Genomic DNA, 16,663 nt, shown 5'->3' with positions numbered 1-16,663 from the left:
AAAGTGTGACAAAACAAAGTGAGTATAGAATATCAGTAAATGACAGATTCTTTCAAAAGACATACAAAGAAAACAAAGTAAAACAAAATCTGCAGAGTCACAGAATGTTGTCTCCTCTTGTAACTCTAGATGTAACAAACAATAATGTAAAGAAATGTTTCAACACTGTATAGTTATTATACCTAGAATTAAGCTCATGCAAACCCACCAGTGCTAACTGTGCCCTTAAACACATAGAGACAGTCTCCATTTTCAACTCCATGCCACCTGAGGCTACAACTATCACGCATGATCCTCTGTCTGTGTATAAACAAATAGTCATCACCAGGCAGAATCTTTCTGCTTATCAGTAACTGCTTCAACTCGTTCACTGTGTTTGCATCTCTCATCTCCAGTGGAATGGTGGCTTCATTAAGCAAGCTAGAAGAAGTTTGTACAACGAAGGTTAACTTCCTTGTGGGAGGTTCATCTCTTGATCGATTCATGGTCTTGAGGAACGCCACAATCTCAGAAAATTCACGTATGCCATATTCACTCAAGGTTCTAAAATCTTCATCCAGTTCAGTCCCAGAAAAGTAAAGTGTCATTCTTTTGATGGGGGTGCTATCAATGATGTGAATTTTTTCCTTCAAGCTACGAACAGTGTCAGTTCTGTCCACCTCAATGCTGAGCTTTTTAGCTGAAAATTTCACTGTGATTTGCATTTTGTTAGGGTGTGGCTCTGCTGGTTTAATGGTGAGGTCAATTTTTGTACCTTCAGTCACTATTGGATAATCATCCATGTCTAATCCATCAACTAGTTCCCACCCAGTAACTGATAGGACTTGTGAAGCCACTGGAACCCCATGAAGTTGCTCTATTTTCTTCTTGATTGCTACAACTGTTTCTTGGGCACCAACTTCAATGAAAAATTGGTTTGCTCTTGTGACAATAGCAACCCTCATTGTGGAGCCTGATGCTTTTGGGCAGGAAAAAGGGAAACAAAAGCAGAAAGTTAGAGCAGCTTTAATTTGCACAAATAGTACTTCCAATGTGTCAGTAACAAACTATGAGGACAATCAAAATGATTAGTTAGGCTCATGAGATTCTGCAAGCAAAGGGATGTAATTTGTTAAAAACATGTTAAAGATATGAGCTTTCCACAACTTTACAGAATGTGGGGCTTAAGCTCAATTCACGCAAAAACACCTCTCTATATTCTCAGGTCTATCTTTGAAAACTGCATTCTCGGAAATTGACTACTCATTGTCTAGTGGTAATGCACAAAGAAAACATTATAATCAAGCAAGACTTGGAGCATATTTACATTGAGATTTTTGTACAGTTTAGTCCATTAATCAGCAATCATTCTGTTATAATTTAGGTGATGTTCTTGTAGCATATTTATAACTTAGAACTTCCAAGCCAAGAAAAAAAAAATTCTAAACTCTGTACATTCTTCTCTCATGTATATCTCTCATGTATATTTACAAGGTCCAATTAAGTCATACCTGAACTTCAAGTCAATTTTCTTACCATGGTTCTATTTTTGTTAGATAAACACAAGGATCATATTTTAAAGTTTTGTCCCGTACTCAAGTGCAGAATAAGAACCAATAAAATAAAAGTATTGAAAGTATTGCAAACAGAGAAGAAAAGAACTTTGATTTTGTTGATTAAAAAAACTTAACTGATAAACTGCAAACTAATTATTTATACAACATATGAAACTAACTATACTGACTAACTATACAATATAATTTTGCAATATTGTTGGGCTTAAAGTTAATTACTGAAATAAAATGTGCATTCATATTGAAGTGAGACTCTCTCTCTTTGCATGGGATTTTTAGAAAAAGTTGAAAAAGAAAAATAACTCAAGGATTTTCAATGTTATTTGCATATACTTATAAATACTTAGAAGGTTTCTTTAACATAACAAAGATGACAAATGAACAAAAGCACAAAATTTTAGTTTAGAGAGAAAATGAAAACGTACCCTTAGGATTGAGAGAATGATCTAATGTTAAAAAGAATATAAGATACTGTTTTGAAAAATAAATGAAATAACACTTGAAAAAAAAGTTAAAAATGGATAGAGAGAAAAATATTTGTAACACTTTGTTATAGTAGAACCTGGTGACTGTTAGAAACTAGATGTAGTTAGAGACAAAAACAACTAATATAAGTTTTTATTTCTTTTTTCTCCTTATCTAAAATTAAGTTTTTTCTGTAAAAACTCCAAGGTACATAATATGATATTTAAAAAATGACTTTTAAAATACAATTCAAAATCCTTCTTATGTTTTTTATTTTGTAGAAAGGATCAGTAAATTGGTCTTGCTAGGCAATTCAAAAATGGCTTCATGGAACTAAATCTCTAAAATGAAAATTTTGGAAGTGAGATCATATAGTTTATATGCTTTGTAGCCAACAAGATAATGAATATAAATAATTGGAAGAACTTTTAGATTGAACTTATCTATCTTGAATGACAATGGAGATATATTTTATGCAACCAACAATCTTTAGAGTTGAACAATAAAGAACCTTATTGAATAGAAAATTATAGGGAGTTTTAGCATTGAATAGTTTATGATCCTATTTATCAAAAACACAATATTCAAACATTCTCCGTCAAAGATAATAAGAGTTTTGAGTTAGAAGTATAATATTCTTGCTAATTAACATGCTTTATCCTTTTGTTCAAAATTTGAATTTTGTTATAACCTTTCAATATAGAAATGATTGTTTACATCTACTTCCAATCATTTCATATTGTATCTTCAAAAAATTTTAAAATTTAAAAATTGTCTTTTATAATTCAAAAACTCTTACACTCTATTTTTGTTGTGTTTATCAGATTTTAAAATTTAATAAATAATTTTTTTTATTAAATCTTAAAATTTGATAAAAAAGTTTATTTTTTTATAAGATTTTGAAATTTAATGAAGTCTTTAAAAAATATTTTATTGGATTTTGAAATCCTCGAATTTCGAAATTCAATTAAAAAATATAATTTTAAAGTTATTTTTGAAAATTAAAAATGCAAAGATGAAAGGTTTGGAAGTGTCGGAGAAACCGTCTACAGAAATTCCTAAGCATTTTCATGAGAACCTTGGATGGTTTGTCCCAAGAAATGGATTGATTGTCTTAATCTCTAATGGAAGAATTCATGGCCTATGGCTTGTTTTTTCATGGTTAGGCTTTTTATGAAACAATTGTTCTTCCCACCCGCAAATTACTTCGTGCACCATATGTTATAATAAAATAATGTTATAGTAAAATAATGACAGTGACCTTTCCAAATAATTTCATTTTTCTTTCAGAAAATATATACCATCTAAAATATAACAAAAGGTTTTCATTAACACTCCAAAAAATTGATTAATAAATCAAGAATCTAAAATAATTTTAAAAAGCATAATTTAAAATAATTATATCATATTTTTCACAATCTCACATGTTTTCCTTCTTTTTATAATTCACCAATCCATTATCTTCTATTTATTTTTGAGTCATTTTGTTTTTATGTGCAATTAATTTTTACATTTGTGAAAACAATCTTTTGAAATTTTAAACCTGGTCAGAAATATCATTCTATTATATTTGTTCCATCCATTCATTCTATACTCTAACATAACTTACTTTTGTCTGAAGGATCCCTAAAAATGAATTATTAATATAAAAATTTAACACTCCCTTCAACATAAAATCTTAAATTTCAGTATTTACACAACTGATTTTTTTTTCATCTAACCACATTGATTTAGCATATGCTTTCAAAAACTGTAACTGTTTTTGAGAACATATGAGAATGAATAAATTATTTTTTTATACCCATTGAAGAATTAGAACAAAATCATTAAAAAGTGTAAAAATATGTATGATTGAAAGAGGGATTCATGATGAAGTTCTGAGAGTGAAACAATATTGAAAGTAGTCCAATAAAAAAAAGAAAATAAACTGCAAAGTGAATACTTATATATATATAACAGACAACCATATTATTGGCTAACAAACTAAACAATGTAATAGAATTAATTTGACAAACAATAAACTAAGAACAATAAAAAATTATTAAAGAGTATTCGTATAACATATAGATAAGCACAATACAAAAATAAGTTTAAAATGTGTGTTACATACCAGTGCAAGTGATTGATGACAGCAGGAATCCAATAGCAACAACTTTTAACCTGTAGCTACTTGTAAGAATTTGTAAGATTACAAAGCTATATATATATATATATATATATATATATATATATATATATATATATATATATATATATAATAGATTACATTGACACTACTTAAATTTTTCTTCTTCAAATTATATTTAAAACATTACCTATATCTTTAAGAAATGGTAAAAGAAATAGGATATGAACAAGTATAATTAGAAAAAAAATTATAAAGTGTCATTATAATTTACTCTTATATGAATTAATTATTTAATCCCTTTATGTATTATTTTACATAATACAAATACTAATTAATGAAAACACAAAATATAATTAATGCAATTATTAAATATAATTTAATTAATTTAGTACTATTAAAAAGTATATTTTTTGATAAATATAGTATATTTATTGAATTAATAAATAGGATATAAATTTATTAAACATGTAATTTTTTATTTTAGAACACAAAATAATGTATTGATATTAAATAAAATAATTATTAAGCAGATATACATATGCACACATTTTCATGGATATTCATGGTTTTGTTATAAAGTTTTATAATGAGTATGTGTATGAATATCATTTGGTTTTTTAAATTATGTATGAAAAATGTACTGTTCATTCTAGTCTTTATTTTAAATTAATAAAACACTTTTAATCTAATCTATTAGTGATTAAAAAGCATGTATTATTTTCTTTTGTTAAATTCATATCTTATTTCTAGACATTTAGTTTATCATTTCTATTTTTTTTTTATATAATTACTTTATAATTATCCAATTTTATTTAGCACTCTTGTTTGATAGTTATGTAGTTATATTTTTTTTCTTAATATTTGATATTAATATATATATATATATATATATATATATATATATATATGACAATTAAATACTTAATAATATTATGTTTTGTAGTTATTTTTTTATGAAAATTACTTAATTCATACATAGAATTGTAAAATAAAAAATATAGCAAGTATAGGTATATCTATTATCTAATAAGAATGAAATGAAAATTGTATATCCACTAAATATGGATATGTGGATGTAGATACATTTTTACTTCAAAAATAAAGAATAGGATAATTAAATCCACATCCCCACCTAATTCTCATCCCTAGCTACAAGTTCAATATATGCATCTATCTTAGTCTAAATTTGTCTTTATTAATCTACTAATATATGTATATACTCTTAATTTCAACTTTAAAGAATTATGTACTAATTCATTCACACATTCAATGAAATTAGGTTTAATAACACATCTCTCGCACTATTTTATATATATATATATATATATGAAATGAAAAATGAAATGATTTGGAAAAGGTCCTTGTTATTATTTTACCATAACATTATTTTACTATAACATTATTTTATAAAATATATTCAATTAACATTATATTGGTTAAATTTAATATGTTTATTAAACTTATTAATAAATATTCCTATTTATTTATCACACACCTGCCTTGCACACAATAACTTACTTATTGTTGTAAATAAATTATCTTTGATTTTAACCATGTATTTTTTAAAAAGAAATCTTTTCTTAATTATTAATATTCATAAAACATGTTTAAGTAAGATTTTAAAGGCCTCAAATTCTATAATATTTTAAAGGTTTGAAGTTGAAATGGTTGAAAATCTAAGTATAAATCTAACATTTAGTAAAAATGAGAAAGTATAAGATAAAAATTCATTAATTTGTTTTAAGATTTTAGATTAAAAATGGTGTTAATTATTTATATTTATATTGTTGGAGTCCAATGTTTGATCAATGAACCTTTCTGGTAAACCGAACAAAAACAAATGCTAACCATATTTATCAGAAATATTGTAAAAATTATGTAAAATTTACAAAGAATAGTACAAAAAATTAAAAAAAAAATGCAATTTATGGTGGAATAAAAAGAGACATAGGATATATAAAGGTATGAGAATGATGATGCGAATGACATTACACCTTACTTACTTCCACTCTGTCCTTAAATCTCCATTCGCTTGTCTCTAACGAGATGCCACCCTTTTCTTCTTTTTCATATAACTTATTTAATTTATTTCTATATTTTTGTCCTATATAATAATTTCCTAACATGCTCCACTTCAAACCAATCAAGGGCAACACATATACTACAAAAAAAAGTCATGTTTATAATAATAATAATAATAATATTATTATTATTATTATTATTATTATTATTATTATTATTATTATTAGTATTTGTTCATTGTCCAACATATATTTCAGAAATGGAATTATGAGGCATGTAATGTTACTTGAGGAAATTTCTGGAGCTAACCATTTTTGCTTTCATCCATTCCTAATAATAAATCTTATTTCACACTTCACAACGTACTATTGAACCTTCTTTTAGAAAATATCTAAATCTCATATCACATTGCTTAGCTTTAATTCCAGATAAAAATGCTAATCATTTTTAGTTACTTATCATGTTATGTAGTAAGGATATTTATGTAATAACATAAATATCTTAGATATTTTAGACAGTTAAAATATCAGTCAAAGCCACTAACCACACTTTTAGGTAAGGTGGTTATTATTATTTTGCTTATAAATACAGTGACAGGACCCAAGTCCAGGTACGTTCTCTTTATGCTCTAGAGATCCTGAATAATATTTCAGAGCAGTATCCAATTACTCTCTTCAGAGCTTCAGCTCTATAAATCATATCTGACTTGAGCGTCGGAGTATCTTTGCAGGTACCTCCCTCTCCTTTTGGCGAGTTTGAAGAACAACAATGGAAGAAATGCAAACATCCCAGACAGTAGAACACGCATCCCAGACATCCAGGAGCAACAGAGACACACAGGAAAATGTACACCGAAACATTTTGGCGCCCACCGTGGGGCCGAGTGCCAACCCAAAGAAGCCACGAGAGGAGCCTCGGCCTTGACGAAACCCTTCTTCAGATAAAGCTACTGCCGCATCACTGCCAGGAATCTCCTCCGCGAGCCATCGACGCCACCGCGAGCACCTCTGCGAAATCGCGCCATTGAGCACCTCCGCTAAATCACACCCTTTGCGGGAGAGAAAACTTCTTTCACTGCCTCTTTTAATGTCGACGCCGTCACCCCAGTTTTCCCTTCCATTTGGAGGAAACAACAATGTCCCAATCCAATTATACAAGAACGGGTTGAAGACTGATGCAGGGACTGTGACGCATCGGAACTGTATCTGGCTTCACCGTCTCCTTTGTCGGTAAACGTGGGAAATCTTCGTCGGAGAGGGCTGCCGCCTTCATCATCGCCGCTGCGAAGATCAAAACCACAATTCCAATCAATGAAAACCCAATTACAATAGAAATCCCTAATTTTCCAATTTCCACAAAATCCAAAAACAATCCCCAAATCGGGTCCACCCATCAGCCTCCGTCGCGCCACCAGGCACTGCTGTTGCAGGAGCACCGTTAGGTCATCCCTATCATCTCCATGATCGCACAATTCGCAAACCGAAAACCCTAAATTCCCAAACACGGGGACAAGCCATTTCGGCGCCTCCAAGAAAACCGCATTGCCAAACTGATCGCAGACCCATTCTCCACGTCTTCCGCAACAATCGCGCCATCCACGCGTGATTCGGTTCTTCCTCCACGTCATTCAACCCAAATTCTAATCCCTAAAATTCAACCATTCGGCAATTCGACGTTCCTGCTCCTACGCTCGACGTTCGGCCTCGACGTTCCTGCTCGCACGCTCGACGTTCGGCCTCGACGTTCCTGCTCCTACGCTCGACGTTCGGCCTCGACGTTCCTGCTCGCACGCTCGACGTTCGGCCTCGACGTTCCTGCTCCTACGCTCGACGTTCGGCCTCGACGTTCCTGCTCCTACGCTCGACGTTCGGCCTCGACGTTCATGCCCAACAGCCAACGTTCGGCCTCGACGTTCCTGCTCGAACGCTCGACGTTCTGCCTCGACGTTACTGCTCGCACGCTCGACAATCAGTGTGTGCAAGCGCCCAACAGCCAACGTTCGGACTCGACGTTCACGTTCGTCCACTCTGTTCTCAATTATCAGCCATCCGGAGTCAGTTCCTCCTCAAAACGTCACACACACAACCTCGCTAACGTTCGGCCTCGACTTTCGTGCTCGAATGCTCGACAATCAGTGTGTACGAGCGTCCAAGCAGCCAAAGTTCGGCCTCGACGTTCAGAATCGAGCGCTCGACAATCAGTGCGTACGAGCGTCAAAACAATCAGTGTGAAACCGTTCGGCATCCCTTCGCTTTCAACCGCTCATCCTCACGTTCGGTCTCTACCGCTCGACCATACATCAAGAGGAGCGCTCCCACATTCGGCCTCATTAGCGTTCGGCATCTTAGCTGCAACCGTTCGGCCAATCACTTCATTAGCGTTCGCATATTTCCGCAGGAAGCATTCGACCACTTCATCTCTTTGACGCTCGGCCTCAAGTGTCCAGCCGCCAGGTTTGCAACTTGACCAAACAGTCTCGCCTATATGCTTAATGTTATTTCTTACAGTGCAGATAAACATATCTTGTACATAAAAGCGGACACTTGAAAGCCGATCATCCTGAAGTACTTCTAAACCCAGCAGATGTTCGCCCAAGAACACCCACGTGCATAAAGGGATACACTCCCGCTGGCCGATGTTCGCCCTAGAACACCCAGGTGCATCGAACAACACGTGCATAAAGGGATACACTCCCGCTGGCCGATGTTCGCCCTAGAACACCCAGGTGCATCGAACAACACATGCATAAAGGGATACACTCCCGCTGGCCGATGTTCGCCCTAGAACACCCAGGTGCATCGAACAACACGTGCATAAAGGGATACACTCCCGCTGGCCGATGTTCGCCCTAGAACACCCAGGTGCATCGAACAACACGTGCATAAAGGGATACACTCCCGCTGGCCGATGTTCGCCCTAGAACACCCAGGTGCATCGAACAAAGGGACACACTCCCGTTGGTAGATGTTCGCCCCAGAACACCCAGAACATCAACCGCTCGACAATCCATGGACGAGCGTTCAAGCAGTCGGCCGTTCGGCCTCAAAGGTGTTCGCCCTTTGGTTTCAACCGCTCGACAATCCATGTACGAGCGTTCAAGCAGTCGGCCGTTCGGCCTCCCTTTGGTTTCAACCGCTCGCCAACTCATGTGTATGAGCGTCCATTCAGTCAGTCGTACAGCGTCAACGCTCGACATCAACGCTCTACAATCAAATGTCAACGAGCGTCCACTCAGTCAGCGTTCGACCTCAACGCTCGACAATCAAATGTCAACGAGCGTCCACTCAGTCAGCGTTCGACCTCAACGCTCGACAATCAAATGTCAACGATCGTCCACTCAGTCAATCGGTCGACCTCAACGCTCGACAATCAAATGCACGTCAACGAGCGTCCAAACATCGCTCGACATTCCGTATCAGCGAGCGTTCAAACATCGCTCGACATTCATGATTAACGAGCACTCAAGAAGTTGGCCGTTCGGCCTCAAATTTGTTCAACCTTTTGGTTTTTGCCGTTCGTCTTCGCCTCCTTTTTGTCCATCAAATTCCTTACTTGCACACGCTCTCTAATTACAGCGAAGACAGCCTCCATCAAACTCATAAGTCCTAGAGTTACCACGTTCATAAAACGGAACGGTTAACTCGGACTTGGGGGGCATGTTATGTAGTAAGGATATTTATGTAATAACATAAATATCTTAGATATTTTAGACAGTTAAAATATCAGTCAAAGCCACTAACCACACTTTTAGGTAAGGTGGTTATTATTATTTTGCTTATAAATACAGTGACAGGACCCAAGTCCAGGTACGTTCTCTTTATGCTCTAGAGATCCTGAATAATATTTCAGAGCAGTATCCAATTACTCTCTTCAGAGCTTCAGCTCTATAAATCATATCTGACTTGAGCGTCGGAGTATCTTTGCAGGTACCTCCCTCTCCTTTTGGCGAGTTTGAAGAACAACAATGGAAGAAATGCAAACATCCCAGACAGTAGAACACGCATCCCAGACATCCAGGAGCAACAGAGACACACAGGAAAATGTACACCGAAACATATCATATTTTACTTTCGATTAAAGTTTATTCCTTTTCTTTTCTGTCGGACTAATCTTCAAATGAAATTTTTAACATTGAACGTTTGGCGTGCAAGTTTCCTCACAAAGCTGACATATTTCAATCAGTTTTATACAAATTCATTTTTGGACTAAATCAGAACATTATAGATATTATTTTTAATATAGAAAAAAAAAGATTCTTAAAAAGCTGGTTTGTAAGAATGTAGTTAAATTTAATTAGAATTTATGGAGTGGTGTCCAAGTTTCCTGGGATGGAACTTTGTCTGAGGATGATTTTTCCCAGAAAAAATGGATGTAAAAAATTACATTATTCGAAAATTTATCTGTCTTTGTTGGAGGAGATTCCATTAATTATGTTCCAATTGTTGCATCGAACCATTGGTGGCAAAGGTAACCCTTGAACACTTTACAGCCAGAATCTGTTTATGGAAGTAAGCACAAAATATTAGACTTATGTAACAAAGATGGAGCAAAAGATATATATATATATATATATATTGATTTATAATTGATGAATTTAAAATATGAAATGGAATAAAGAGATAAAAAGTGAACAAAACATCATTTATTCTATACTTTAAGCTAACTTTTCCTTAATTTATGAGGGAGAGTGATTGAAAGATAAATTTTTTGTTGTTTATTTTAGTGAATTTGGAGGTAAGTGAGAGTCAATTTAGAATAAAATTTGTGAAAATTAGTGTAGAATTTGATTAATCTGACATATTAAAAAATTTACTTCCAAATTCATTCTCACTTATCTCCAAATTTACTCAAATAAACAACAAAAAAATTTATCTTCAAATTCTTTCAAATTCGTTCAATCATTCTCTCTCCAAAATCTATTCAAGTGAACAAAGTGTAATGATATCCAAAATAAATTTTATCTCATCTATTTGTAAAATATTCTAAGCAAGTTTATACATAATTTTATTATTATTATTATTACTACTACTACTTTTATGGTATTTTTGGTTATTTTATTTTTTAACAAATCATTTTAATATTCACTCATAATAAGGAAGACGTAAAATATTAATATGTTAAATAAGGAAATTTTATCTGTTTATTAATAGAATGTTTTAATATATTGAATCATAACATTAACATAAGATTTTTCATTAGAATATGCTAGTATAGCATATAAAATTAAATTTTAAAATAAAAATCATTATTTTTATTTCAATTTTTTTTATAACAGTCAAACCAATTATTAGAAAGACTGTAGATCTTTTAAAAGCATTACATTGAATTAGAATTATAAAAAAGTCTTAAGAATTATGTGAAACAGTAAAATTTACAAAAAAAATAAATTAAAACTTTATAAAATTATTCTAAATAATTATTTTATTCTAAATATATACATATTTTTGTTTAAATATTTATTAACTTTAAAATTGATTGTTTTTAAGAAAGTCATAAAATGATTGAGATATGATTATTTAAGTACAACTGGTCTGGTAAAGTGCATTCCTTTGAAGACAGGCCTTGAAAGTCGCATCATTTTTTAAAGCTTGAAATGGATAGAAATAGAATGCCTCTTCTCAGTTTCGATGATTGGTTGAGTTGGATATTTGTGAATTTAGCAGAAAATATGCAATAAATTTAAAGCTGCTTTGATTAATTAATAATTAAAAAAATCCCACTCCTATTTGCTTTAATAAATTTATTGATTGGTAGTAACAACTGCTTTTGCTTTTGCCTATTGGGATGTAGCGTGTTAAAGAATACGCCAATATCTTAAAAATGCTATTTTGAATAAATTAAAATCTTTTACTCGACACATCACCTTTCATCTGTATAAAAATTTAACTCCATTTTAACTCAATTGATTCAAATTAGAATTTTTAAAAATTCAATTAAAAATTTTAATAAATCAAAAATCAAATTAAAAAAATTCTATGAACAACTAAAGAATCTAAATATATATATATTATTGTAATTAAACAAGTCAAATCATCTTAAATAATAGTTGAGTGAAGGTGTAACTAAACAAATTAGAGGTTAGTTGTATGATATATTATACAAACACTTAGTTGACACGTTTAAAGAAAATATAGATTAGGAAAGTGTTACGATTTTTTTCTCCCACTGTGAGTATTTGATGATTCAGAAATTGACAGTTGTTTTATTTATGAATATATATGTGTATATATAATTCCAAATATTTACAGGAATCGAAAGGATAACTTTTGAATATAATATATAGCAGCGCAGACAGACAATGCACAACTGGTGCCTTCACCTTGCTGCCGACACCTTTTCATGCTCACTCCATTAAATTATTAACATAAAAAACAATGGGACAAACTTCAATTCTCCCAATGGAAACAAACAATTATTCCTCTTATTCATTAAAGATTAAATACTTTTAAAAATAAGAGAAAAAAATAGTAAAATTCATAATTATTGAATCATTTTATAATCTCTCTTTTTTTTTTTTTATCAAAATACATTTAAAATTCATATCTTAAAATACTATTACAGGTATTTAAAATCTAGAATCGGCTTTAATATTATCGATAGAATTTATTTTTAAGATTCATAAGAGAAATTATATAAATATTATTCAAGTCCAATTCATATAAAAAAATTAAAATCAATTTTAACATAAAACTTCAAAATATTAGATTTATAAATATTTTTCTCATATAATTTTTTTTATTTTTATTTTTATTTTTATTTTTATTTTTATTCAATGTTAAATTTAGATTCACATGAATTATTTCTAACAAAAATATATTGAAATAAAAAAGAAAAAATGAATATAAAGTATGAAAAACTACACCAAAACTATAATAAAAAGTAATATTTCATTAAACATCAACAAAACATCAATTAAATATAATCATTAAACTAGTTATACTCTTATTTATTGTCAGACCTTTAAAAAAAAACCCACTAAGAAACCCCGTTTGAGTGAAAGCCAAGTGTCAAGAAGAGGGTTTAGAATTTTAGAGTCACTAAAAAAAAAAAAGGACATTACCGAAGGCCAAAATCCCTCGGAAACAGCCAAAAGCCCTCGGAAAATGCCATTTACAGACGGCTTATCGACGACCAATAAGCCCTCGGTAAATCCCTTGTCGCTAACAATTACCGAGGGCTTCTGCCCTTCGGTAATTACCGAGGGCCATAAGCCTTCGGTAATTACCGAGGGCCAAAAGCCTTCGGTAATGACATGAGATGGGTATTTACCGAGGGGCAAAAGCCTTCGGTAAGTGGCACGAAAAAATAACAATTAACTCTATTTTTTATTAAGACAGTACACGAGTCCTTTTCAGAAGCCTTATAAGGATTATATACATCTTATATTCTATAGCAGAGAATGCAGAGTCGATTTCCATTCAGCTATCAAATTTCAAAAGGGAAAAAAAATAGCATATCATGTGATAAAATAACATTGGATTCTTTATCATAATATTTAAACCAGTATTGCAGGTACCTGCTAGCCTAGAAAATGATAATCATTTACATCCAAGGCAGATCGCACACAAATATCAAAAGAACAGTAGCACCAGAGAAGCAAAGATACACCATTCATACCTTGAGATATACCTAGGCCATATATTTTCCCAAAAATTAGTCTGCACCTAGGTCTAGTTAATTACTCTCTTACCAACATCGAAGGTCAAACCCTTGTGTAAGTCTTTATCACCTTGCTGGTTTTGGGTTTTTCTGGTTTTTCTGGGTTTTTCTGGTTTTGGACTTTTCAAAACTGGATTGCAGGGGTGTATTTGGTTGAGTTTATGATTTGTTTTCACTTGTAGAATCATTCAAAATTGTTTGGAACCACTTCAAGCAACTTTATATGCTTAAATTGAAGGGATTCAAATTGTCAAACAGCAATGAAAACTGCCACAGTAAAATAGGATAGGACCACTTACTATATTGAAACAACCCTAAGTAGTAAGATGTAATTTGGTGAAATGGTGCAAAAGTGACCAAAGGAACAGTTAAGATGAACTTTGATGCACCAAATATATGTATAGAAACAACCAAATTGTGCCAAAATCTACTGAATCACACTATCACTTGTTGAGTTCCAAATTTCAAGCAAAAATGGGAAGTCAAACTATGATTTGGCAGATTTAATGAAAATGGACCAAGGCAACAGTTGAAACAAGTTTCAAATGGTCTAAAACACTTGCACAAATGTTTAAACTGGTCTGAAATAGGCAGAGTCACCAAAACACGGTTGTAGTTGGTAAAAGTGTAAAAAAATGAACTAAAACTATTGCAGATTTGAGAAAGCAGTGCATTCAAAGCTGGATAGCTCAATTAAAGACTCAAACAATGCCTAAAAACACTACATCTAACTACAGATAAACAGCTAGCAGAATTGAAGCACCTAATACCAAACAAAGACTATAAGCACGGTGCAAAAAGCATGCGAAAAGCTGTGACAGCACTGCTTTACAGCATTTTGAATCAACTCAATTATGCTTTTGACAAATCAGTGGTTAATCTCAGTTTGTACGACTTGAAACATGTTTAGAAACTTCAAACAAACTTGCACCAAGATTTAGAGACACAAAATCTGGTCAGAAACAATTTGCACAACATGAACCGAGAATTATATTTTACTGCAGAATTTCAAACTAGATTGTGATAAAGTCAACCACTAATTATACTATTCTGTGATGAATTTGAGTTGGAATTACTTTAGACACAGTTGAAATCACTAGGCAAACTTGGACAAAGCTTGAAAACCATGAAATCTGGATGAAAACCACATGATATCAAATTAATCCAGAAATGTTGTTTTATGCAGATTTTGCTACTGGAATCAATATTTCCAATGCTACTGGACAACAATTTAATTCACTCAAGAATGTGTTACTGTACTACAAACCATATATAAACTGATTTAAACACAAATGAATGTTCAAGCAACTTTGTTTGATGATTTTCATTGTCTTTAAACTCTAAAATGAGTTCAAAACAGCCTACCAACATATCCATCAATACCTTTTTAACCAACTTCATTTTTAATTTCTTCACATTGCACCATTTGATTTAGTAAATATTTACAGTAAAAAACTGATCATGACAGTCACCTCAGGTCCTTTTAAGAGGATTCTGAAGGGAAAGCTTATGGAATAATGGTGATGAGGAAAACTTTCTACAAAAGTGTCTGAAAATATCATGAAAGGCTTTTCATCTATATGTATGATATAATTATAAGCTTTGAGGCTTTCCTAGTAGAGTCTTATATTATATTTAACATACTTTTGTAAGAATAATACCAAGTGATTAGTGCCCTTGAATTTCAGAACCAACAACATACACCATGATAGAATGAATTGGACTAATACAAATGACAGCAAGCTTTTGTGTGTAAGCAGAGAGCAATGGGAGTGCAGGACAGAAGGAGGGGTACTTTTTCTGCACAAGACGAAGGAAGTATAGGAATAGCATAAGGCATAATAGACTGACTGGGTCTGGGTTCTGGAAAGCAACCGGCATAGACAAACCACTGTACTCACTAGGTGGAGAAGGCAATGATTGCATTCGACTAAAAAAAACAGTACTCTATTACCGTGGCAGTGCAGGCAAAGGCATCAAAAACTATTGGATGATGCATGACTTGACTTGCTGCTAGGGGTTAGTCTGGACCGCTACCTACTGCTACACTATCAACCATTTACAATATATAACATTATGTGTACGTTCATTGGAAGCAAATCAAGGGGAGGTTAGAGGTTGAAAGGTTTATAGTTCAAGTTTTGCGTACTTAGAGCACACACTTGCAAGCATTACAAGCAAACGCAACAGGTTAAACAATTCCCACTGTTGCTCAATCTTCACCACCTCGTTTGCTTTGATTTTCCCTAAACTATGATTAAGGTTATTTAAACCTTCTCACTGCCATGCCAATACCTTGCCCCTCATTCCAATTAAAAACCAATTTTTCTTAATCAAACAACAACATACACTCATGCCACAACAACATCAAACAAATTCAATAACATTGTCACTCATAATGAATTTTTAAACGCACAACTTACCTCAATCGAGATAGCCCTTGACGATGGCAACCTTTCTACACCACGACGGCCACGCCCTACAAGTCAGCCACTCCAACGAAGTCCCTTAACCAAGTTCCTTCAATCATATAGCAACAAGTGAATGAAAAGTAGATGAAGGCAGCAAGCAGTGTTTATGCTTCAGCAAAATGAAAATGACAGTGTGAATCAAGTTCTGTGGAACTTACCTCTACCAAGATGCCGCTTGACGACCACGACAGCAACAGAAGCCCAGAACGGCCCCTTCGACAGAGTCCCTCAACCTCCACACCACCAGCCCTCAACGAACCAACCAGCGCAAGACGAACCCTAGCCCCCAACTCCCCGAAAACACCACGCACCATGAACTAAGACCGATCAACGCACCACTGACCACCGTCACGGACCACCACCGG

At 33.0% G+C, this 16,663-nt stretch overlaps 1 protein-coding gene across 1 annotated transcript; it reads right to left on the bottom strand.

Moving 5' to 3' along the window:
- Positions 1–194: 194 nt before the first annotated feature.
- LOC124822371 (Ubiquitin-like superfamily protein) lies at positions 195–1,163 on the bottom strand. The gene has a single exon (XM_047294370.2). The coding sequence runs from the start codon at positions 942–944 to the stop codon at positions 195–197; it is 750 nt and encodes a 249-aa protein (XP_047150326.1). The 5' UTR covers positions 945–1,163.
- Between the last annotated feature and the right edge of the window lie 15,500 nt (positions 1,164–16,663).

Source organism: Vigna umbellata, chromosome 6 (assembly GCF_029865625.1).
Source record: "Vigna umbellata cultivar VRB3 chromosome 6, Vumbellata_1.0, whole genome shotgun sequence".
In the NCBI taxonomy this organism is placed as follows: Eukaryota; Viridiplantae; Streptophyta; class Magnoliopsida; order Fabales; family Fabaceae; genus Vigna; species Vigna umbellata.
Note: the sequence above shows the minus strand (reverse complement) of the source record. Positions and strands in the feature narration are given on the sequence as shown.